Source organism: Saimiri boliviensis, chromosome 7 (assembly GCF_048565385.1).
Source record: "Saimiri boliviensis isolate mSaiBol1 chromosome 7, mSaiBol1.pri, whole genome shotgun sequence".
Classification (NCBI taxonomy): Eukaryota; Metazoa; Chordata; class Mammalia; order Primates; family Cebidae; genus Saimiri; species Saimiri boliviensis.
Genome location: NC_133455.1, coordinates 126,814,051 through 126,839,616, shown reverse-complemented (window position 1 = coordinate 126,839,616; position 25,566 = coordinate 126,814,051). Strand labels below are relative to the sequence as shown.

At 53.1% G+C, this 25,566-nt stretch overlaps 2 protein-coding genes across 2 annotated transcripts in view; one reads left to right on the top strand and one right to left on the bottom strand.

Annotated features, from left to right (window-relative positions):
- The window catches only part of CLSTN3 (calsyntenin 3), a 29,350-nt gene extending 13,258 nt beyond the window's left edge, over positions 1–16,092 (bottom strand). The window contains exons 1-12 of the mRNA XM_003944867.4: positions 15,517–16,092; positions 13,139–13,261; positions 12,501–12,696; positions 10,183–10,391; positions 9,763–9,912; positions 9,327–9,512; positions 8,614–8,895; positions 7,327–7,439; positions 3,685–3,847; positions 2,968–3,021; positions 2,106–2,263; positions 1,824–1,972 (exon numbers count right to left, since the gene is read on the bottom strand). Of these exons, the coding sequence (XP_003944916.1) occupies positions 1,824–1,972; positions 2,106–2,263; positions 2,968–3,021; positions 3,685–3,847; positions 7,327–7,439; positions 8,614–8,895; positions 9,327–9,512; positions 9,763–9,912; positions 10,183–10,391; positions 12,501–12,696; positions 13,139–13,261; positions 15,517–15,580 (1,847 nt within the window). The 5' untranslated portion in view covers positions 15,581–16,092. The remainder of the gene's footprint in view (positions 1–1,823; positions 1,973–2,105; positions 2,264–2,967; positions 3,022–3,684; positions 3,848–7,326; positions 7,440–8,613; positions 8,896–9,326; positions 9,513–9,762; positions 9,913–10,182; positions 10,392–12,500; positions 12,697–13,138; positions 13,262–15,516) is intronic.
- A 1,107-nt stretch (positions 16,093–17,199) lies between these two features.
- On the top strand, positions 17,200–22,726 carry RBP5 (retinol binding protein 5). The gene is made up of 4 exons (XM_003944884.4): positions 17,200–17,545; positions 17,830–18,008; positions 21,676–21,777; positions 22,239–22,726. Exons 1-4 carry the CDS (start codon positions 17,473–17,475, stop codon positions 22,290–22,292), a joined length of 408 nt encoding a protein of 135 aa, XP_003944933.1. The 5' UTR covers positions 17,200–17,472; the 3' UTR covers positions 22,293–22,726.
- The last annotated feature ends 2,840 nt before the right edge of the window (positions 22,727–25,566 follow it).

Genomic DNA, 25,566 nt, shown 5'->3' with positions numbered 1-25,566 from the left:
GAGACGCCATTACAGAGAGAGCTCAGGGGGAGGAGCTGGTTTGAGCATTGCAGCTGATTATTTCAGCATGAGCTCATTCGGTTGAGATGCTCGCGGAACTTCTAGATAGAGGTGGAAGGTCAAGAGTTGTGGAAAGAGAACAAAACTGGAGAAAAAGATGTGGTGTCCATCTGTTCAGGGGTCAATGCCACCAGTAGATGGGCTTTCCAAGGAAGATATTTAAAAAAAAAAAATTAAGGAAAACCTGCATTTAGGCCTTGACCAAGTACTTGCATAAATTTGGCTTTAAATAGATGGAGATCCAAGAACTGAAAACTGGAAGCTATGGATGCCACATGGGCAGGGGCAAGGAAATGCATCAGGGAAAGGGAGGTATCTGTCTCTGTTGCGTACACATGCTTGTACACACACACACACACACACACACACACACACACACCTCTATATTTTCTCCCATGACCTCGGGGAAGTATTACCACAACACCAACCATGTAGTAACCTTAGAAATGGAGAAATGAAAACTCTCTTTCTTAACCTCACAGAGAAAACAACAAGGCCCCTTCCCTCTACTAAAGGGACCAAAGGCAGGTTCCAAGCCCTTGGATGAACCTCTATCCTGGGCATGAAGAAGAGAGGAGGAATTCAGATGAGCCAGTCAGCAAAGAGAATGTCAACTCCTCCCCCTGCAGGAACTCCCCTTGCAGAGCTCCACCCTGGGCCAAAAACCAGAGCCCTGCCTTCTGACATGGCTCCTGAGCATTGGAGGGTATGAGGCAATGCCTTGGCTTTTGAGGGATTAAGCCTTTCATAACTGGATGACAGCTCTTTATAAACTGGAGCTCTGACTGGGACATGGTGCCCACGTGACCTCATCTGCCTCTGATCTTCAGCTCTACACCTGAAGCTCTAAGCGTGAGGCCTGATAATCACGCCCAGTCATACTCTAGGGCTTAGCACCCTTTCCCCTCTAAACCCACCCCTCCCAGGACAGGGGCGAAGTTAGAGATGTTTATCTTCATATAGCTCACAGAGAATCTGAGGCAGAATCGGGGAGAGGCGTAGCAAGACTAGAACACAAAAATCCTGACTCCTAAATCATGTAATTCACCCACTAGATGGCAATATCTCCTAAACCCGCTCTTAAACCACAATAAGGGGTGAAAATGTCTTCTTGTAATAAAAACCAACATTTAAGCGGCATAAGTTGTCTGCTAGGCATTTGATCCAGATCATATCATGTAATCATAGCAATTCCACAAGTTAGACAGTATTGCTATCAATACTTAACAGCATTGCTCAGTGCTAAAAAGCTAGCAATAGACTCAGTGTTCTTCACTATCATCCTTTCATTGCCTCTCAGTTTATCTGTATTTTTAAACATGTCATATATACTCAAAGCTTGAAATAATCTACAATTCTCCTTTTAAAGACTCCAAAAGTCACTCACTATGAATTCAGAGGTCAGCGAACTTTTTCCGTGAAGGATTAGACGGTAAATATTTTGTTTGGGGGCCATATGATCTCTGTCCCAACTACTCAGATCTGCCATCACAGTGTGAAAGTGGCCATAGACATATGCAAATGCACGGGCACTGCTGTGTTCCAATAAAACTATTTACAAAAGCAGGCAGGAGTCCAGACTCTTCTACCCATATTGACTGCTATGTGACCTTCAGCGGTCAACCCTCTCCATTGGAGGACCCAATCTCCTCATCCATAAAAACGAGAGCGGTATGGCTAGCCCTAGGTGACGCCTTAGGCCAAGGAGCTGTGACACTGTCTGGCTCTGCTGGATGATTTGCCCTGCCCCACCCAACACTCACTTGACCGCAGTGGTGAGGCGCAGGGGCCTGACGCCAGGCGTGGCAAAGCGCAGAGTGTTCATGTAAGCCACATGCTGCAGGGCATGGTTGAAGGTCTCCACATCATCCCCCTCCAGGGTGAGCAGGGACTGTGAGGGGTTCACGTGGACCTGGGCCCCAGACACAGACAGCTGAGAGCAGGGCCAGGAGGTGGAAGAGGAAGGGGGCAGAGGTAGAGGGGCGGGATAAGGGTGGGGGCAGGGGGCATGCCAGGGAGAACGGGGCTGGAGGACGGGACGATACCTTCATGCCTTTGCCCAGGCTCTCGAAATCCCTATAGTCCAGCCCCTCCCGACATGCATAGAGGCACTCGATGACCTCGCGGCTCTCCAGGCGACCTGAGCGCACGCTGAAACCAGCCAGGTAGCCATGGAAGTAGTGGTGGATCGGCAAGGGGTCTCCTAGGGCAGGAACACAGGAGCAGGGCGGGAGGTGAGAAGAAAGGAGGATGGAGAAGGACGAAGGCTGAGAGAAAGGGAAAGGAGAGAAAAAGCAGAAGAGTTGAGAAAGAAAACAAATGGGAAAAATGTGAGAAAAAAAAAAGAGAGAGTGAGAGGTGAGGGAGAAGTGAAGATACAGGGAGGCTGGAGAAGGCAGGGAAAGGAGACAACAGAAGACAGAATGAAGCCAGGGGGAGAAGAAAAAGGGCGAAAAGTAGAAGCAGAGATGAGAGGGAGGAAGAGAAGGAAACAGGACCAACAGGAGGAAAGAGGAAAAACCAGGAGAATGGGGGAGGCGGCAGGACAGGACGTCTTTCCAGGGACATGCAGGGAGACCAGGATGGATGTGAGCGAGCTTCACAGATGCCCAGACCTTCCCCTCCTGCGTGTCTGACTCCTGCCACCTCCCCTCTGCCACGTGGAAAGCCAGCGAGAGAGCCCCGTTCTTCATTCTGCGGGCAGGACGGGACACCCAGAACCCAGCCCAGCTGCCTCTGGCTTTACCACTCCAGGAGCCCCTGCCTTGCTGTATTTCTCGGAGGCTCTGCCCCCTGGTGGCCGGGGAGGCTGTTGCAGGCTGGGTAGGATTTGGGGTGGAAAAGGGATCTCAGAACAGAAAGTGGGGATGAGAAGTCTCTGGTCTCCAGTTCTTACACACGGAGTACCTTGGGTGGTGTCTGTACTGTTGTCTCCCTTTTCCTTCTCTTTGCTCTTCTCCTCTGGGGACAAAAAAAAAAAGTGGTGGTGATCTCAGGGATGTGGAGAGATTAAGACATCTTCCTCTCATCTCCATGAATATTCTCATGCCCACGTGGAACTCTGAACCTGCCCATGTGTAACCTGCAACCTCTCAGCTCAGCTCCAACCCTTCTTTTGTCATGTCCCGACCTCTCCAGCCTCTGTTGTAGTCAAATACCCAAATATGATGTGCTGCCGAGGAAACACGTGGGCTCTGGTAAGACAGGCACATGCACACACACATGCATGTGCACACACACGCTCCCAAGAGGAGAAAAGTTTTTTTTAATGGCTTAAAAGTTGGAAGACTGAGGACACTCTAAGAGGCTACTCTCCTTGAAAAGTCATCATCACTTTGATGAAACGAAGCGGAAACTGGCTGGAGTTACAGAGAGAGTCTGGGGATGCCTGGGAAGTAATTCCTCCAAGTCAGGGGTGGTGACCCACTGGATTAGTGGGAGATACGGGAGGGAGGCTGCGGTCCCCTCCCATGGAGATCTTCAGAGTCACCCTGCCCAACGGCCGAGAGACACATGAGGCAGCCTCAGCCACAGGGTCAAACTGCCATTGCTCCTCACCAGCCCACCTCCCTTCCCAAATCCTAAACCACTGGAGTCTTCAGTGAGACACTCAGAGGGACTTACCAGCCCAGCAGGCCCCAATCATGAGAGCAGGCTCCCTTCGGGGTGGGTGGATGAGGCCATTGTCATGGATGAGGGCAGGGTCGAAGGAGATGCCATCAGCGTACAGTGTGACTGTGGGGAACTCGAGGTTCAGAGCGTAGTGGTGCCACTCATCATCACAGACCTGGGTGGGTAGCGTAGGGACAAGAGCCTCTCAGGTAATTCCTCTTCAGAGAGCTAACCCCAGGCACTGCCCCATCTCCTGGGAGAGAGGGGACATTCCCTCATATTCCCAGTTCCTCCAACAGGGCTTACTAGTGCTTTGCCACCTATTCAGCTCAAGGAATAACATCCTTGTCCCACATCTATCAGGCAACCAACCTAGTACCAAAGATCCCACACTTCAGGTAGATCTTGAAAGCTATAACTATCCCTAAGAGGAGTAACACACTGTCATGAATAAATTTCCCCCGAAACTTCTGTATTACGTATGTATGTAAGGCACTGGAAACTCTAAGGTAGTTTCTTTTTGTAAGAGACAGAGTTTCCTTCCGTCCCCGACGCTGGAATGCAGTAGCACAATCATAGTTCACTGAAGCCTCAAACTCCTAGGCTCAAGCGATGCTCCCACCTCAGCCTCCAGAATAGCTGGGCTGCAGGTAATGTGCCACCATATCCAGCTAATTTTTTTTTTTTTTTTTTTAGAGATGAGCTTGCACTGTGTTGCCTAGGCTGGTCTCAAACTCCTGGGCTCCAGTGATCCTCTCAGCCTCCCAAGTAGCTGGGATTACAGATTATCTCTACGGTAGCTTCTAACCCAACATTAAGCACTAAAATAAATATTGCTTCCCTTTGCAGTCTCTCCTAGGGCTAGCCCAGATGGAATGGGAGATGGTCAGAGTAAAAAGGGGCAGAAAATACTCTGCCTCATCCAGTTCCAAATGTTGGGGTCCCTGAAGGCTCAGACCTAGGCCCTCTTCTCTTTCCTCTCTACACTGTTTTCCTAAAAGTCACCTCATCTGTTGCCATGGGGTTGGGTACCATATTTATACACTGGTAACTCTGAAATCTACATCTCCAGCCCAGAACTCTCCTCTGAATACCGGGTTCTCCACTTGGATGCTGCACAAGTATCTCACATTTAACACGTGTAAGATGCAAGTCCATGCCCTTTCCCGACTCCCTCCGTGGCTCCTCAGGCAGTGTAAATGCTCCATCATCTATCCAGCTCATCAAGTGGATGATGTAGGAGAGAACTTTGATCTTTCCTTTCCCTCAACCTCCACATCCCATCCATCAGCAGGTGCTGTTGATGCCAGGTCCAAACAGGGCTACAAGCTGCAGGTTTCTGTGCAAGTCTCTCCATCTCCATGGCCACACATCCGTCATGTCCCCAACCCCTTTCATGCAGGCTGCTGCAACAGTCCCATCTACTTCCACCATTAAATTTCTTCAATACATCCATCCAACAGTTGTCAAGGGCACCGTGTTAAAATGTGAATCTGGCCAGGCGCGGTGGCTCATGGCTGTAATCCCAGTGCTTTAGGAGGCCAAGGGGGACAAATCACAAGGTCAAGAGATCGAGACCATCCTGGCCAACATGGTGAAACCCAGCCTCTACTAAAAACACAGAAATTAGTTGGGCATGGTGGTACACGCCTGTAGTCCCAACTACTTGGGAGGCTGAGGCAGGAGAATTGCTTGAACCCAAAAGGAGGTTTCAGTGAGCTGAGATCATGCCACTGCACTCCAGCCTGGTGACAGTGAGACTCCGTCTCAAAAAAAAAAAAAGGAAATCTGATTAGGTCATTCCTCTGCTTTAAATCCTTCAAAAAAACACTTCCTGCCAGGCAAAGTGACTCACGTCTGTAATTTCAGCACTTTGGGAGGCCAAGGTGGGCAAATCACCTCAGGTCAGGAGTTCAAGACCAGCCTGGCCAATATGGTGAAACCCCATCTCTACTAAAAATACAAAAAATTAGCCAGCTATGGTGGCAGGCACCTGTAATCTCAGCTACTCGAGAGGCTGAGGCAGGAGAACCGCTTGGACCAGGGAGGTGGATGTTGCAGAGAGTCAAGATCACGTCATTGCACTCCAACCTGGGCAACAAGAGCAAAACTCCGCCAAAAAAAAAAAAAAAAAAACCACTTCCCATCTCTCATAGGACAAAAATCTAAACTAACGCTGCTGAGTCCATTGTACAACCTGATCACTGCCCATCTCTGCAATTTATCCCGTCTTGTTCGCTGTACTCCAACCTCAGGGACCCTCTCTCCATGCCTGGAACATGCAGAGCTCTTTCCTGCCTCAGGGCCTTTGCATCTGCTCTTCCCTCTTCCTGGAACCTCCCTACTCTCTTCCCACAGCCAGTTATTTCTCATCCTTTAGCACTAGGCTTAAATTTCATCTCAGTCAGGTCCCCCCAACAGCATCCAATCAAAAGTGGGTTTGCCTCTCCCTGCCGCCCCCATGCTCTACCCCATCCCTCCCTTGCTTCTTTTGGAGCATTTATCACAATGTATCATTCTATATGTCTATTTACTTTTTAAAAGTCTATCTCCCCAACTAAAATGTGAGTTCAATGACGACAAAGATGTCGTTTCATTCATTCTCTCCCCAGAACCTAGCTGAATGACAGAGACTTAGTTGTATTTAATAGATACTGACTGATTAAATGAGGGTGAAGTAAAGAAAGACAGCAAGGGTAACGTTACCAATATTTGCAATGTGGAGGGGAAACTGAGAAGCAGCAAATGGCAGACTGCCTCTTTAGGGGTCCCACAGGCAGCTGAACTGTGGTAAACAGCCCTCGGTTACTGGTTTATACATTCTCTAGGCACTTCTGTTTCTCTCTTCTACTGCTTTTTTTTTTCTTTTTTCTCTCTCGCCATTTGCTTACTCAGCTACTCCACCAGGACTTGCAAGAGAAATAGGAGGAGATGGAAACTCAAATTAGTCCTCACTGGTCCTTGCGGTCAGCCTGGAGAATAGATAATGAAGAGGCTGCAACTGCTGACTCAAGAGAGGATTTTAAATATTTCGTCCATTTTTTTTTAGCCCTCCACAATCGTGGCTGATCGTAGTGAGAATTAACATAAACAGAGAGAGTACCTTTCAGTCTACAAGGGCCTATTACATCATTTAGTCCTAATGACTCTGGGATATAGAATTCTTTTTATCCCTATTTAGCGGGTTTTTTTTTTTTAACCCTGATGTTTACACATATTAACCAAGATTTCATAGCTAGTAAATTCCCTGGGCAGGACTCAAACCCAACCTATGTACCTTAGAATGACTTATTGTCTGGATTACAACAGACTAACTGCCTGAGAGTCAGGGATGTGTACTGTTAAAGTCCTAAATAAGAGAGAGATGGACTAAAACAAGGGGCAAATAGATGCTTGGTTGAGTTTGGTGTTAGTAGTCATTGGTTCCTCATGATTGTTATTTTTTTTAATCCAGGACTGCTTTCTGCAGGGGACAAGCATTGGGAAAAGGAAACAGGAGGACCTGGGGGTAGAATGGTCGGTCAGGGGCTGAAAGTGGAGAAGCAAAGAGGGCAAGGGGGAACCCAGAAAATGTTGACCCTGTCCAGAGGAGGACCTTTCGTAAAAGCTAGTCACATCTACCCAGGCCTCCTAGGAGCCCGGCTCTGGCCTCACCTGCTCCAGCTTCCAGAGGAATTTGACTGGGCGGGCACTCTCAAGCAGGGGCCAGTAGAGGAAGGCAATCCTGCAGCCGTGGACAGTCAGCGAGTAGTGAGAGAAGCCGTCCTCTGAAGGAACAGGAAGGGAACGAGGTCAAGTTCAGAGGCCGAGGCCAGAGCAAGTTCAAAGCAGCAGGAAGGAGAGGACACTGGATTCTCTTAATCCTCTCTCATTCCCTCATTCTCTAGCAATCTCTCTCTGTCTCACAGACACACACACGCACACACACACGCACAAACACACATGCACACACACACACACACACACACACACTCCCATCCAAGTGATAACTCAGGGTTATCACTTAGGCACCCTGGCTGGCAGGGGGAGGGACATCAGCTGGCCCACTCCCCCACCAGCTCTTCATCAGTGCTGTCATTAATACAGACATCATGGGTGACAACTCTTTTCTTTCTTTTTTTTTTTTTTTGAGACAGAGTTTCGCTCTTGTTACCCAGGCTGGAGTGCAATGGCGCGATCTCGGCTCACCGCAACCTCCGCCTCCTGGGTTCAGGCAATTCTCCTGCCTCAGCCTCCTGAGTAGCTGGGATTACAGGCACGCGCCACCATGCCCAGCTAATTTTTTGTATTTTTAGTAGAGACGGGGTTTCACCATGTTGACCAGGATGGTCTCGATCTTGACCTCATGATCCACCCGCCTCGGCCTCCCAAAGTACTGGGATTACAGGCTTGAGCCACCACGCCCGGCTGGCAACTCTTTTCAAAAGAGTTGTCGAGGTCGACATCTCTTTTCAAGGTCAAGAAAAATGAGGTCGGAGAAGTGGCTAGAAACGGAAGAACAGGTCAAGACTGAGCCTTCTCCAGTGGAGTGAGCCCTGCAGATGAGGGAAGAACAGGACTCAGAGATGGGGCCAACCAGTACCAGGATGGGATGGTGACAAAACGGGGCACACCATTACCCAGGCTTTCCCATTGCAATGGAGGGGCTTTAATCGGAGTAGAAATGGGGGGCGGGCAGCCTACCACATGGTGGGACACAGAGAAGTTGACTGAGCAGCTGAAAGGAGAGAAGCAGCGGAGTCGCACTGCACCCTACAGCAGTAGGACCCCACACGTCACGTGGGGGATGAGGCACAGAATCAAGGCGTATCAAACCTGGCACTTGCACATCACAAATGAGGAGAGGGGATGTGACCGGTCCACAGTCACACACTGGGCAGTGACAGAGGCAGGACAGGAAGCCAGTTTTCCTCTCTGCCGGTGCCTGGAGAGGAGGCTTACCATTCTGGACAGTGTTACAGACGATGGTTTCCTCTTCCTTCTTGCCCTTGTTGGGAGTCACCCCATGCTTCATCCAGAAGGACAGGGTGAAGTGGTCACTGAGGCTGTCCTGGGGCCCAGACCCCAGCCCACTGGGACCACCCAGGGGCACTTGCACTGCCTGGGTGCCATTGAACCAGTAGATCAGGCTGCTGTCCTGGCTGTATTGCACCGAGAGCCCCGCCGTCCAGTTGGCATTGGGGCCGGGCATGGGCAACAGATCCACCTCCCCAGTGGCAGCACCTGTGGGAGCCCCGGGAGGCACAAGTGTCAGAGCCAAGGAGCAGCAGATGGTGAAACGGGCAGGAGGCAGGGAAAGAGGGACTGATGGGAAAAGATTTCCTACAGCACGTCTTGCTGCCTCTTGTGGCCATTCAAAGACAAGAGAGGCATGAACTCTCTTTAAGAGTATCTCCAGTTAACCCATCCTCCAGCTCCTCATCTCTTCCTGCCATTGTTCCACCATGCATCTGGTGACTGGTGTGACAATTATGCACCTTTGCCAAAGACATATTTACCTGCCTTTGGGCCACAAAAGCTAACCACACGTCACAACCTCTGTGGTTAAACACCTGTGGATGGCCAGAGGTGATGTAAGGCAGAGCCTTGGAGAAGTTTGGACAGAGGCTGGATGGGAAGCGATGGGCCTCAGGCAGTGTTGGGGGCACACGCACCACATAGTTTCCGCAGTGCCCGCTCAGAGTAGTTGTCACGGTCGCAGCCCTTGGCCACATGGCTGGTCTGCAGCTCTATGGTGGCCTGAATGTTCCAGAGCGGTTCATCACAAGTCTCCAGGCGGATACCAGGGAACAAAGCCAAGCTCCCGGCGCCTGGTGCATATTCGATCCTTTTGTTCCAGCCTGCATGGGTGAGGCAGAGAGGGTGACAGGGAGAGAGAAGGGTTAAGCAGCCTCCCCTGTCCATGCTTCTCTTGCCATGTCCATGGACAGTTTGGGACTCTTGGCAGATGGCCGGCCAGAGTAGACAGCAGCAAGTCTTCCCCAGTATCCTCCAAGCCCTAGCCTAGCCCCCATGATTGTCAGAAGGGACGGAAGGAGGGACCAAGGAAGAGGATAATTCATAAGATGGGGCTCAGCGCCGAGCTCTCACCTTGCCAGCTGGGTTTACAGGTGGGCTTCACCTGAATCTGCACCTCGGCGTCCTCCGCCGCCCGCTTCTTCCCGCAGTCATAAGCCGTCACTGTGAACTTATAGAGCCTCTCACCACTGTACTGCAGCTTCTCTGTGTTCTCAATGTTCCCTGGTGCGGGGGGGGGGGGGGTGTCAGGAGGACAGAGCATCAGAGCACTGGAGAAAGCCCAGGACAGCAAGGAGAGGATGTGTGCGTCCATCGGGCACCAGGCAGGTCAGGCAGCAGGATGCAGGGAGGAAGGCGTCTGGGAGGAGAAGGCTCCATTCAGGAAGAAGGGTGAGAGGAGGGTCTGAGGGGCAGAAGTGGAGAGTGCAGCCCGGGGTCGCCCTGAGGGAGGTGGGTGCACATGGACAGCCAGGGAAGCCAGGGCCAACTCACCGTCATTGTCAATGAGGAAAGGGGTGTTGGGTGTGAGAATCTCATAGTAGCAGATCTGGCTGTACTGAGGGGAGCAGTCGCCGTCAATGGCTTCCACCCGCAGGATGCGATCATATAGCTTCCCCTCCGTCACAGCCGCACGGTACAGCCGCTCCACAAACACCGGGGCAAACTCATTCACATCATTGACCCGCACATGCACGGTGGCCCTGCACATACCGAGGGGAGGAGGGATGAGGACACATCAGCCAGCCTCGATACTGTACATCAAGATACAGCCTCGATACAGCACACTGAGGTACAGCCTTGACATGACACACCGAGGTACAACCTCAATATGGTACAGCAAGGTACAGCCTCAATACGGCACACCGAGGTACAGCCTCGATACTGCACACCGAGGTACAGCCTCAATACGGTACAGCAAGGAACAGCCTCAATAAGGTACACCGAGCTATAACCTCCATGTGGCACACCGAGGTACAGCCTCGATACGGCACACCGAGGTACTGCACACTGAGGTACAGCCTCAATACAGTACATCGAGGTACAGCCTCGATACAGTACAGCAAGGTACAGCCTCGATACTGCACACCGAGGTACAGCCTCGATACTGCACACCGAGGTACAGCCTCGATACGGTACAGCAAGGAACAGCCTCGATACTGCACACCGAGGTACAGCCTCGATACTGCACACCGAGGTACAGCCTCGATACTGCACACCGAGGTACAACCTCAATACGGCACAGCGAGGTACAGCCTCGATACTGCACATCGAGGTACAACCTCAATACTGCACACCGAGGTACAACCTCAATACGGCACACCGAGGTACAGCCTCGATACGGCACACCGAGGTACAGCCTCGATACTGCACACCGAGGTACAGCCTCGATACGGCACACCGAGCTATAACCTCCATGCGGCACACCGAGGTACAGCCTCCATACGGTACACCAAGCTATAACCTCCATGCGGCACACCAAGGTACAGCCTCATTACAGTACACCGAACCATAACCTCCATGCAGCACACTAAGGTACAGCCTCGATACGGTTCACCCATATGCCAGAGAGGAGCAAGCAAGACTCCCGACTGGGAGCCAGAGCAGGAGGAAGCCTGCCCATCTATCCATGACACTGGGCAGTCAGCATGCTCCTCCCTGCCCCACAGGGCATCAGGCTGCATCAAAGTCACGCCAGGGAGAAGACAACACCAGGGAGAGGGCCCCAACTGATGTAAGGGATGAAGAACAAGCCCCAGGTGTCCTCAGGAGCTGATTTTGATGACTTCGGGTTTGGGGTGCCAAGAGGAGGGATACAGCCTAAAATCCAGCAGGGTCTTCCTTCACAACAGTCAGATCCAGGGGGATAACCAAGGAAGATGCAATGTAAAAAGCAAATTAAAACCAGCTATAAGAAGGAAAGCGGCATCCGTGCAAAGGTCGCAAGTCATCTGACATGTCTGAACAGCACGTATGGGCAGCGCTGCCTCACCTGCACATTCATGTCAGGTGTGGCCCCTCCCTAGTCATCCACCAGGGCAAGCAGAGCTGGGTCAAGGCCCTTCATGCTGAGCCCTGCCCCAAGCCAAGACCCAGGCTCCCAGGCCCTAGAGACAAGGGTCCTATCTTCAAATGGGAAACTGAGTCACAAAGAGCATTTTATCTCTAGTGCCTCTTAGTGGCCCAGGAATCCTGACTGAAGATCTTTCTTATTCTCAAATAACAAGTCAGCTGGCGACAGGCGTAGGTGTCCCAGACCCGCGCCTCTTTCTTGCTACAACCATTCCCTGCCCACCCTCACCTAGAGCTATATGTGTATGTTAGGGATCGTGTGTGTGGTACACACTGCAAATAGACTGGAGGGGGCAGTGGAAAAGAATCTGGATGTCTGCTGAGTGTGTTCATCCTCTTCCTTCTTGCTCTCCTCCTCATGATAACGCCCATGTACTGAGCCCTTGACTGTGTGCCTGCTTTCAACACAACCGTCTCCAATCTTCACAGCAACCTGATGAAGTAGGTGTCACCATATTTTACAGATAAGAAAAAGCAAGTCCAGAAAGGGGAGACCTTGACTCCCAAGGTTATGGGAGGCAAAGCCAAGATTAGACCCACTGAACTCTGCTATATGTTTCTGCCCCCTTGCCTGAAGGTCCCTAAATCCTAGGACCAGCAGGGGATGGGGCTCCCTAAGTCCTAGGAACAGCAGCGGGTCAGGGTGGATGTTCGGTGACTGCACGGACAGAGGATGGTGGGCTTGGGGGCAGGGAATAGGACCCTGTAGCACACGGGGCAGGAGACAAGCGCTTCCTCACTTGTGGGACTTCTTGGTGTTGGCCCCGTCCGGGCCCTCGCCACAGTCGTAGGCCTGGATGGTGAAGGTGTGTTCCTTCTGGGCCTCGCAGTCCACAGGCTCCTTGGCACGGATCAGCCCCTCTCCTGTTGCCTTGTCAAGGATCACAGCCTCAAAGGGCACCCCAGACCCATGGAGCCGGAAGCCACAGATCTCACCTGGCAAAAGGGAGAAGGGGAGGAGTGAGGCTGCTGTGTCTCCTTCCCCACCCTCAGCCTCCCCACCTGGGGTCCGGCTCCACCTTTCCTCCCAAAGGAAGCGCGGTCCCTTCTCCGGTAGGCATAAAAGCATTAATTATCAAACACACAACTCCAAGCCCAGCTTCCCTGAGCAGCACCTCCCAGAGCCTCCAGGCCTGAGATCTGGAAAAATCATGATGTGTTTAACCCTTGGCTGCCCATGTCCTTTTCTATCTTCCTCGACTCAATCTCCATTCTTCAGTGGAGGCCATTCCTTTCCTTGAGTCTGCCTTCATTTTTCTGAGGCCTCTTCCCTTTCTTTCTCATCCCTCCCAGGCCCTTCCCTCCCTCCCTTGTTCTTGGCCCCCTCCCCCGCTTTTCTCTGTCCTACACTGCCTTGCCAACCCCCAACCTGAATTACCTGCATAGTGCAGCGGGGCATCCTTGTCCAAGGCAAAGAGTGGTGGGTTCAGCAGGACCGTGTTATCATTCTCCATGACAATGCCCTGGTACTCTGCCTCGATCCATGGCTTGTGCTTGTTGGCTGGCCCCGCCCCAGGAAGAGGAGATGAAGCGCCTGTAAGCAGGGCCTCTGCTCCCCCAATAACCCCTTATTGACCCAGACAACTCACACCCCGGCACCATCACCCTTTCTACCCCCTATAGGAGCACCTTGCAGGAGGCGGGTCGCTGAGGACAAGAAATCAGCTACTAAAGGAGTCAGAGAGTCTGCAGGAGGTCACAGCCGTCTCCTAGAGCAGGGTAGACAGTTTGCATGGAAACAACCTGCCCTGGGGGTGAGGAGGAGGGGACCACCACCTCCCTGGGAACCACGGTCAGAAAGTGGAGGATATTCTTTAGGGGTTTCATGAGCTAGAGAATGGAGACTGGGAACTTCAGGGAGCAGTGGTGGGCCGTGAGAAGGCCCCGGGAAAGGGAAGGGATAGATTAAGGGCAGCATTGAGACTAGAAAAAGATCTAGAAAAAGATCTAGAAGTTTCCTGAGATCCTGATTGCTTATCCTCGTCCCCAACTCATTTCAGTCCTGATCCCGTCACTCTGCCCTTCTCCCAGCCAAGCCCCAGCTTGGGGCCATTCTCCCGGAGCTCAGGATGGGGAGAAAGGAGAGAAGAGAAGCTATGTAGGACAGAGGGAGGGGGCAGAGAGGGACAGGAAAGGAGCAGAGGAATCAAAGCCGAGCGACTGGACCCAGCAGAGCCGTCATCCTAAGGGATTATTGGGCTGGCCCAGAAACATGACAAATCCCCTCCCTGATTCCCACCCCCACACCCAAGAGAACACATTCAAAACCAGCACATTTCCATGTCCTCCACAAGACCGTCAGACCAGATTCCATGAAACCCACTTTTCATACAGAACGTAATCCCAGTTCTTATCTACCTTCAACACCAGCCAATTCAGAATGGATGTGGGACTCAGCAGACTCCAGATTGCCCCATCTTCTACCAGATTCAGCCTGGTGAGGGGCTGTGGGGAAGCATGTTCCCTCCCCTTCCCCATAGCCCCCCACCCCAGCCTCCAGGCTTGCCCTATCTAATCCCACCATGGCAACACCCAGGCTCCCAAAGTACACCCATGATGCAGAGGGAAACTGAGTCACCAAAGGGAACCTCATTCCCAGCACCTCACAGTGAGCAAGAAACCCTGATTTCCATTCTCTCCTCCAACCACACCCCAGCAAGCCTTTGGCTCGGGAAGGCTTTCTTACTGATGACCACCATAACCCCTTCCTGAATGCTGAGGAAAAAGCCACAAGATGGTGCACAGGAGGCTAAGAGGCGAGGCTGAGGTCAGAGATGGGGGAGAGCAGGAGAGCGCGACGGAAGGGCAGGGCCGGGCGCCTTCTGCACAGCCCGCTCCCACCCTGCTTGTCTCCCTGAGTCTCAGCCTCAGTCTCCTCTCCTCCTGGCCCCCTGCGGCCTCTGCCTTTGCTCCCTTTCACTCCTAGGCTCCCGGGCTCCTCCTTGACTCTCTTTTCCTGATTTTCCTCTCATTCCTCCCTCTTTTTTCTGCCTCCACCTTTACCCTTTTCCAGCCCCTCCTCACCCCCCTCCCAAGCCGCATCTCCGGCCTTCTTCTCAGCTTTCCCTCACACTACTCATCCAGCGCCCCCCACACACCCACTTCTGCCCTTTCCTGCCGTTCTGCACCGTTCCCACCCACCTGAGCCCTCTGCCCCCAAGCCCTCCGTCCCGCCCTCCCTCTGCGCCCCTCCGACAGCCCCGCCCAGCGGAATGGATCCGCCGTCTGCCAGAGAGGGCAGCTCCGGGAACCCGCAGCCCAGCTGATGCAGGGTGAGGGTATGAATGCAGAGGCACACGCAGGAACATGCGTGCTCCGAATCGCCGAGCGGCAGCACATAGTTTCTCCCCAGGATGGGATGGAGGCGAAGCAGATGGATCGCCACACACCCTCAGCATGCGCCAGGGAATGGGAGAGCCACTGGGAGACGTACAGCCCCCCCCCCCAACCCCCGACAGTCCTTCCCAGACCCGAGGTCGCTACCGGCGTGCAGAAATTGGGGGAGGGGAGAAATAGAGACCCCAGGACGGGAATGGAGACCAAATGGGAGCAAGACGACCCACAAGAGACGCGCATGGGTAGAGACGGACCAGAGAGGAAGATGTGGCGGGGGGGAAGAGAGCGAGAGGAGACGGAGCAGGTCTGAGAACACGGATGGGGAGGAGCGGACACCTGTCAGGTGCCAGGGAGCCCCGCCGCCCTGCCCGGCGCTGCCCGACGCCCCTCTTTCAGGGCCTCCACCCCCACCTCACTCACCTTTGTTACAGGAGCAGGAGGCGAGCAGACAGGCCAGCAGGAGGGGCAGCAGCAGGAGGGTCATGGCGCGGCGCGGGGCAGGGCAGGGCCAAGCGGCTGCCTCCCGTGGGAGCCTCCAGCCTGCGGGTTCCACCTTGCGGGAGGGATACAGGGGCTCCCCTTGGAGCGGGGGACAGCAGGGCAGGGACAGAGAGGAGCCTGCGGCCCACGCTAGTCCATAGAGCGGACCTGGGCAGACCCCAATCCGGGTGGCTGAGGCGGGGGACTTGCGGCGGCTTCGCGTTCCCCCCGAGCCCAGCGTCTTCAATCTCTCACTCCCACCCGAACCCCGCTACTGCAGGATGACGTCAGCACAGCCGGGCCAGGACTGACGGGGCCGCCGGCCAATCAGGTGGCTGGGGGGGGACCAGGTGCTGCAGCGGGGGAGGGAGCCAATGGGACTGGGGCGTCGGGGCTGGAGAGCTTCAGGGCTCCTTCCCCTGGCTGCAATTTGGGGGAGCCGAGGAACTGCGGGGGCTGGGGAGGAAGCTGGAGAGCCACGGCGCGGGTGGGAAAGAAGAGGGACGTGGGGAGAAAGAAGCCAGAAGCCAGGGGGTGGGGAAGAGAGACGTCAGCGGGACCCGAGGGCGGCCCGGAGGGGTGGCATCGCGTCACCCCGCCCCCCAACTCTGCATTAACCTCTTTTCACAGCCTCTTCCGTGCACAGGTCCCTGCTGCGTGCCCTGTGGGAACGGTGAAGTAAAACCCTCAGTCTGAGCCTGAGAACCCCTGGCGTGTGTAGCCTAGGTCTGCGAGGAGGCCACAGGGCGGTCCGCAGGGCGGTAGCGGGGCTCTGGGACGCGAGGAGCGGTCGGACGTCCTGCACCCCTCGCGCGCGCACCTGTCGGAATGGGCCGCCTCTTCCTGCCTACCTGCCCTGCCTCCCTCGCCCCGAATTTCACCTTAAACCATGATGAACCAAGCCCAGTGGATTCTGAAGCCTGGGACGATGGCAGGTTCGAGAGAGAAGGGGGCAGCTGGGGGCGGGGCACACGATTATGTAGGCGCCCCCACCCCACCCCCACAGAAATACATCTGGAAAGCATAGGCTGGGGACTGGAGGTTATGGTCTCATCGACGACTCAAAGAGAGAGAAAACCCTCTGCGTCCCAAGCCAAAGAGAATAAAATTCTCCAGTAGAGCCAACAAACTCCTCTCTGGCTGTCTGCTCCTGACTTTGAACTCAGCACCCTGAACTCAGCACCCCTCGGGCTGCTGACAGCCCCCTCTGCCTAGGAAGAGCAGTTTCTCTGCCTGCCTCCTAATGGCTCTATAGGACCAAGAGTCTGGAATGCCACTTTAGGGTCGCAGTTGAGCACACTGCCTGAGGGAGCTAGGGGGGCCAGGGCTACAGGGTGCTGCTCCTCACGGTGGCTCCCGGCCAGCTGGCTGTCCTCACCGCCTTCCCTCACACCTTCCAACATCACTCAGTCCCAGGACCTCAGGATATTGTTCGAACTTATCTCCACCTCACACAGCCAGACCAGCCTCAGGTGCCTCCCAGGAGAGACTGCCCCTCAAGCCCTGGGACGGTTCCCAAGCCTGCCAAAAATGAGGTGAAGCCCAAAAGTGACCTTTGGATGGCTCGGGTTTTGGGTGACTGACAACCCCAGATCCCGCCCCAGGTTCCTTACTCAGGAAAAGCCAAGGTCCTGCACAACTTTGCCAAATCCCTGCCCCTCCTTCAGGCTGCAGACACCAGTCCCAAACTCATCATTGGGAGGGGGGAGGGAGGAAGTCCGGCAGGGACTCTTATCGCAACAGGACTCCATCTCTATAAAAGCCCTGGTAACCAGGCCTTTACTCATCCTGTCTCTGTCGGGGGGCTGGCCTGAGTCTCTCAGCCTCACCTGCCAGACAACAGCCCCTTCTTCCTCACCCTGCCTCCTGTATTCTCCTGAAACCTTGATCTGCACGATGCCTCCCAACCTCACTGGCTACTACTGCTTTGTCTCGCAAAAGAACATGGAGGACTACCTGCAAGCCCTAAGTAATGGCCTCGCCCTCCCAGACCCCGGTCACTTCCTTTCTTCCCTCGCCCTTCCTGCCTCTTAGGCCCCTGGAGAAGAGGGAATGCCCGGGGTTGGACACTGGGGGATGGCTCAGGCAGCTGGCGCCCGACCTGGGATTCCTTTCTAACCAGGCATTGCTAGGAGGGGGTGAATCCACAGTCCCAAATCCCAAGAAGGGAAACTTATAGCCCTGAGGGGCTGCTGCAGGCAGGGGAGCTCCTGGCTGGCCGGCAGCATCCCTGCTAAGAGGCAGCCCCCACAGACATCAGCTTGGCTCTGCGGAAGATCGCTGTGCTGCTGAAGCCGGACAAGGAGATCCACCACCAGGGCAACCACATGACAGTGAAGACCCTCAGCACCTTCCGAAATTACACTGTGCAGTTCAACGTGGGAGAGGCATTTGAGGAGGACCTCAGGAGCATCGATGGACGAAAATGCCAGGTACGGTTCCCCTGGCTAGGGGGCAGACCGGAAGGAGGGATCACAGGAGACTCCTAACAATATGGGGCAAAACCAAGTGACCTCCCCGAGCCAGAGCAGGCAGTGCGGCCCCCAGGATACCAGTCTCTGGAGCTAACAGGTCCTGGTGCTTCCCGTCTCTCCTGCTTCTTCCCTGCCCCCTCTTATCACCAGCCGAAAGGGCAAAAAACAGGCCAACCCAGACCGAAGAGCAACCATTTGCTCACCCTCCAGCCTGTGACGCTGTTGCTCACCCAGAGTCTCTCTTACTTAAGCCTCACTAACTTCACTCTCCTGCATTTCTTTCTACTTCGTACATATTCCTTCTTGTCTCTTTTTTTTTTTTTTTTTTTAAAGATAGGGTTTCGCCGGGCGCAGTGGCTCAAGCCTGTAATCCCAGCACTTTGGGAGGCCGAGGCGGGTGGATCACGAGGTCGAGAGATCGAGACCATCCTGGTCATCATGGTGAAACCCCGTCTCTACTAAAAATACAAAAAAAATTAGCTGGGCATGGTGGCGCGTGCCTGTAATCCCAGCTACTCAGGAGGCTGAGGCAGGAGAATTGCCTGAACCCAGGAGGCAGAGGTTGCGGTGAGCCGAGATCGCACCATTGCACTCCAGCCTGGGTAACAAGAGCGAAACTCCGCCTCAAAAAAAAAAAAAAAAGATAGGGTTTCACCACGATGGCCAGGCTGGTCTTGAACTCCTGACCTCAGGTGATCCACCCACCTCGGCCTCCCAAAGTGCTAGGATTACAGGCGTGAGCCACTGCGCCTGGCCTCCTTCTTGTCTCCTTTACAGGTCCTATTCATCCTTTAAACCGGAGTTTCTCCCCCGCCCCAGAGTTTTGTTCCTAATGTCTTCTCCCTTTTGTCTGCATACTTAGCCATCACAAAACGCTCCACAGGCTAAACCATCTACACCCATGCCTTCTGCCTCCATCTATAGGCCGCCCTTGGCATGTACTCTCCAGCCAGAGCCATCTCCTGAGCTCCAGGGCAATGTTTCCAACTGCCTGCAAAATGCAGTTGGCCCTCCGTATTCATGGGTTCTGCATCCACAGCTTCAGCCAACTGCAAATGGAAAATATTTGGGAAAAATAAAAATAAATAAAAAATACAAAATGATACAAATAAAAACAATAAAGTATAACAACTACTTACAGAACATTTACATTGCATTAAGTATTATTAGTCATCTAGACACCATTTAAAGCATATGGGAAAAGGCTGGGCATGGTGGTTCACACCCACAATCCCAGCACTTTGAGAGGCCAAGGCAGACCGATCACTTGAGGTCAGGAATTCAAGACCAGCCTGGCCAACATGGTGTGCTAAAAATACCAAAAATTAGCCGGGCGTGGTGTCGCACACCTGTAACCCCAGCTACTTGGGAGACTGAGGCAAGAGAATTGCTTGAACCCGGGAGCCTGAGGTTGCAGTGAGCCAAGATCATGCCATTGCACTCTAGCCTGGGTGACAGAGCAAGATTCTGTCTCAAAATAATAATAATAATAAAGTATACAGGAGGATATACATAGGTTCTCTACAGATACTAAGCCATTTTAGTCAGCATATTCAGCAGATTTTGTAGGGTGGGAGTCCTGGAACCAATTTCCATTTGAATGCCCAACATCAAACCCAAATTCTCTGTCTTCCTATCCAAACCTACTCCACTTTTATATCTACTATCTCTACTAATTGCAATAAACAGCCAGGACAGAGACCTGAGAGTCATGGTGAATATCTCTTGTTTCCTCACTTCTGGGCTCCCAACACACACACACACACACACACACACACACACACACACCACACACCACACCCCACATCCAGTTGGCCAAGAAATCTTTGTATCTTTTCTGCACTACCCAGCATGGCAGCTGCCAACTTCAGATGGCCATTGAACACTTGAAGTGTAACTAGTCCAAATCTAGCTCTGCTGTAAGTGGACTTTCAGACAATGCCAAATAAAAAGAACATAAAGCATGTCAGAAATGTTTATATTGTTCTCATGCTGAAATCATAATATTTTGAATATTTTCGGTTAACTAAAACATATTCTTTACTTTTTTTTTTTTTTTTGGATGGGGTTTCACCACGATGGCCAGGCTGGTCTTGAACTCCTGACCTCAGGTGATCCACCCACCTCGGCCTCCCAAAGTGCCCAGATTACAGGCTTTCTTTACTTTTCTAATACAGCTCCTGACCCATTTTATTTCTGTTGAGCATCACTCTTTTAAATGGCTCTCCTGTGTTCCCTCCTAACCTTCCTCTATCACCACCCCAATCCAGTCCTTCATTTCTCACCTGGTGCCCTAAATTAGTATTTTTTGGTAGAGATGGGGTCTCATGTGTTACCCAGGCTGGTCTCTAACTGTTGACTTCAAGTGATTCTCCCATCTTGGCTTCCCAAATGCTGGGATTATGGGCGTAAGGCTCGACACCCAGCTAGTTCTCAGTCTTAACCCTCCTCTAATCTGCATGCAATAGCCACAGGGTCTACCTCAAATACAAACGTGATCACGTCACTCTGACTTAAACCTTTTCAGTGCTGATCTATTACATTACATTATCTATTAAACTCAGCTCGGCATACAAGGGTCTCTGTGAATCAGCTCTTCAGTTGCCTGCATAACATTCTAGGTTAGAGCCCTTCAGAACTAATTGCCCTTCTCTTTTACTGCTATTTCTAGCTGTTTCTTTCCTTGCTAGAAATTCCCCATTCTCTCCAATCTAATTAACTCCTAACTTCCGTAAAGATTTCACTCTGCCTGCCCCACTCCCCTCCCTCACTCTTGCCTGGTGTCACAGTTACCTATTTACTGATCCTCCCTCTGTGCAATACTCTGAGCTCCCTGTTTATGGCCTGTGCCTAGGTAGAACTCAATAAAGATTGATTGGAATGCCCAGGCCCAGGGGGGTTGACCCTTTATTTCTAAGGATACTTCAACTGTCCTCGAAACTGAGAAAGAGGAGAAATGAGATTACCTGGTAGGACTCCCAACCAATCTCTTTTTTCCCAAAAGTCCCTATAGGTCAGCCAGAGGTATCCAGAGGAAAAAGTCTCCATTCTTCATCAACGCCCTCCCCAATTTCACCTCTGCTTATCCTGCTGCCACTCCTGGTCTCCCCCAAGATCACTGTAGAGAACTTTGGGCCCTCTCGGTGGCCTTTAGGAGTGGGAAGCTGGGCGTGATGGCTCACAAATATAGTCACAGCACTTTAGGAAGCCTGGTGGGTGGATCACTGAGTTTAGGAGTTCGAGCTCAGCCTGGCCAACATGGAGAAATCTTGTCTCTACTGAAAATACAAAAATTAGCCAGGCATGGTGGTGCACACCTGTAATCCCAGCTGCTCGGGTGGTTGAGGCATGGGACTCACTTGAACCCAGCAGGCGGAGGTTGCAGTGAGCCAAGATCTTGCCACTGCACTCCAGCCTGAGTAACAAAGCAAGACTTTGTCTCAAAAAAAAAAAAAAAAAAGTGGGAAAAGAGAGTCCTGCTGAATCAGAGCAACCTTCTCGCTCAGTGGAGGGAGTGGAGCGGACAGTATCTGCTGGAGTAAAAGGGGAAGCCCAGTCAGAGTGAGTTGGGAAGCATTTTGGGTGTCCTGCCTCCTAACATTTCTTTATTCCCTTTCCCCTGTAGACCATAGTAACCTGGGAGGAGGAGCAGCTGGTGTGTGTGCAGAAAGGGGAGGTCCCCAACCGGGGCTGGAGACACTGGCTGGAGGGAGAGATGCTGTATCTGGTAAATGGGTTGGTGGTGGGGGCTGGGCATCTGGGAGAAGGGCCTTCAGCTAGGAGGCATCCCCTTGTCCAAATCAGAGAGGTCCGCAACTCCACCCCCAGCTCAGCCCCACTCCCTGTCCCGGGAAGTAACCAAGGAGGGAAAACAGAAGCCTCGGGAGGAGTGGGGAGAGGAAGAAACGGTGTGGCCAAGGTGGGCCCTGACGACGACTCAGACGAATGCCCATAAATCATCACTGGAGAGATGGAGGTTGCAGCCACTTCACATCCCCTGCTCCAGCCACCCTCCTTCCTGCGGGGTGGAAAGTTGAGGATGTGGAACAATGATACAATTGCCCATACATCAAACACTCGAGCCGCTGTATCCGGAAGGAGTAAATGCAGGTCAAGGACCTTGAGAAAGGGGCTCCGGCTGGCAAAAGCCCTCTTTCTCTCTCCTCCTCATTTCCCCTCTCTCCCCAGGAACTGACTGCAAGGGATGCAGTGTGCCAGCAGGTCTTCAGGAAGGTCAGATAGCCGGAGAGGAGCCGAGCCCCTCCAGACAGCGCCCGGCCCACAGGCCCTCCCGTCATGCCCCCTTCAAGCCCAGATGGTGCCAGGTCAGCTGTCCCTTCCTCCGGCCACCTCCCCTCACTGGTCCCTTCTTTCCCCTCCCCGTGTTAATCTGTAACTTGCAGCCCCCAGGCCAAAGTCCTTTCTCACACTCCACTGCCCAATAGTGACCCCACTTCCAGATCAAGTTCTGGCCTCCTGGATGAAAGAAGCAGGCAGAGGGAAGTGGCCCCTGAGAACAACCAATCCCCGCTCTCTCCTGTCCATTTGAGCTCTTCTTTTCCTTCTAAGAAACAACTAAGCTTTGGGCATTTGGTGATTCGTGAAAATTGTATCCTGATGGACCTCTGGAAAACTGTGACTGGGTTTCAAGAGTTTAAACAGGACCCACGGCAGAGTCTTTTTGTCCATTTGTTTGTCCTTATTCTCGAGAAAGCTTCATGTGCTCAACAAAACCAGACTCAAGACATAGCCCCACCTGCACAGGGTACAACAGACTCCATGGTTCTGACATCTGAAGGCAGCTGGCTATGTGACAATCGCATCCTATGTGTTGGGAAAGAGGGATGGGGTGGGGTAAGACCTTTGTCCAATGCTGGGGGAGGCTGGGAGTTTCTAAATGGTGACCTGGCCTCTGTGTCTGCTTTGGGAAGGGCAGGCAGCAAGAAAGCCAGATTAAAAAGGAAGTAGATGGCTCACACCTGTAATCCAAGCACTTTGGAGGCTAAGGCAGGGGGATCACCTGAGGTCGGGAGTTCAATACCAGCCTGGCCAACATGGTGAAACCCCGTCTTTTTAAAAAAAAAAAAAATTGTCTTGCATTTGGCGGGACATGGTGGCTCACGCCTGTCATCCAAGTACTTTGGAGGCCAAGGCGGGCGGATCACCTGAGGTCAGGAGTTCAAGACCAGCCTGACCAACATGGTGAAACCCCGTCTTAAAAAAAAAAAAAAAAAAAGGAAGTAGACGAAGGATGCGAGGTGAGGTTGCGGTGAGCCGAGATCGCGCCATTGCACTCCAGCCTGGGTAACAAGAGTGAAACTCCGTCTCAAAAAAAAAAAAAAAAAAAAAAAAAAAAAAAGACAGGGATACGGGGGTGTGAGGCACAGGAGGAAGAAGCCCAGCAGGCCTGGCTATAGGGACCTTCTGCTCCAAGGCCAGCAGGGCTGGAAACAGGGGATAAAGAGGAGAGCTGAGGACAGCAAGGGTCCCAGAGTCACTGCTTTGGAAAACAGCCCAGAAGGGTGGAGCTGGCTCAGGTCTAGGCCAGCTCCAGCCCCTGGCCTCCTCTCCACCTCCAGGGGCCTTGGCTCTTTCAGAATAAAAGTCCCTGGAGGGGCAAGTGTCAGAGAGAAGAGGGCTCAATGTGAGGGCGGGAACAGAGCCTGGGGGGAGGGTTGAGGGAGTTGGAAAGTCCCTGGCCCTCATCAGATGAAGACTCTTGCCCCCTCTTCCTGCAATGGCTGGGCCCCCCATGCACACAAGACAGTCAGTAGGGCTCTGGCCAAGAACTAGGCTTGCGATACTGATCCTACCACACACTCTGGAATGAATTTGGAATAGAAAAGAAAAAAAAAAAAAAAGGAACTCCGAGTTGAACGGAATATCTTATTCCCTGCCCACCCTCTCTGCAGATGTCCCCAGTAGAATGGAGAGCCCCTTCTTCCAAGAGCCACCCAGCAGAAGGCGGGGGCTGCTGGAACCCACCTTGCCCCTTTCCAAGGCACAGGAAGATGCTCCGTCTGTACTCACCCACCGCCCACATCTCCAGGTCAACAGTGTCCTTGCTCTTGAGTTCACGGTGCATGTCCAAGCCTCTTCCCACAGGACAGTCCTCCATGCCCTTCAGGAACCGTGGTGGTCACTGGAGTATTGGCAGAGGGCCTGACTCAGGAGCTTGTAGGCCCCCATGGTGCATTTTTCTAAATATTCTTTATTTTTCTCCCAAAGTTTGACACTTCTTACCATGGTGATTTTATGGCCCAAGCTAAAGTGGGCTCAATCCCTCAAAACTCCCCGTGACGTGGGCGTCCAGATCATGGCCGCTGAAGGTCCCCATCCTCCACTCGGCCACACATCTCCAGGGGCCAGACCCCACCAAAAGACCTGGAGACCCCCAAGGGAACACAGGCATCAGGGAAGGACTACCCTGTTTCAGAGGGTGGGAGCCCGACCTGCAGAGGGGAGGGGGCCGCTGTGGGAAGCTGGAGCCGCTGTTTCCCGTGTGGGCAGCAGGGGGCGCTATGCACCGCAGTGGAAGCCAGGGATCCTCCGAATTCAATCCCCTCCATCACCTTCTCGGATATTCCATTCCCACCCCACACACACACACACACACACACACACACACCCCACACTCCCAACCCATGTCCTCGTCCTCACAAGACCCTTACCCCTCATTCAGATCAGGCTCCATCCTAGTTCCCAGAGGGAGCAAGATGGGAGTGAGACAGGGCAGGGGAGGGGCCGGGGCCACAGAGCGGTGGGTCCCACACCAGGCCCTCCCGGAGACACGCAAAGCTGTGGAGTTGACTTGCTTGGCCAGAGTCTTAACCCCCAGGATATGATCAGGAGTCCACAGTGTTTATTCCCATATGAGACGGAACGCCGGCTCTCCAAGTCACCCCAATGCAGGCCCCTGCCCCTCTCCCACTCTGCCAGACGCAGATTCTGGCTGGAACTCCAGATGGTCCCTGAGAGTCTACAAAGACCAAAGGTCAATTCAGAGCCCTCTCCCTAAAACAAACTGAGCAAAAGTGGATTTTACAGGATGGGTTCAGTGTGCGTCCTGTGAAGCAGAGGACCACGTGCTGCCCAAGGATTTGGGCTCCATCCTGCTTGGGGTCCCAGGAGGAGGCAGAGCAACACAGTCTAGCCTTGGACTCCCCAAGTGCCCGCCTCTCCCCTCGGCCACCACCTCCTGCATGCCCCCAACTCCTACGTGCCCAGACCTGTATGTTGACAAGGAGCTCAGACAGAAGCAGGAAGTGCCTCAACTCTAAAGCACAAAGGCCATCCCAGCCAGGAGCCCGATCCTGTAACGTGGCTGGACCACTGATTGGCAGCAGGGAATCCCTAGAAGCCACCACAAATCCTAGGATCCCAAGAGACAGCAGAGGCGTGGCCATTTTGGTCCCCTTCCCCCACCCTAATGTCACTCCCTAAGATGAAAGAACCACATCTGGTCTAGGTTTAAGTACTCCAAGTAAGAGGCCTGGTATCCCCAGTGTGCAGAGGA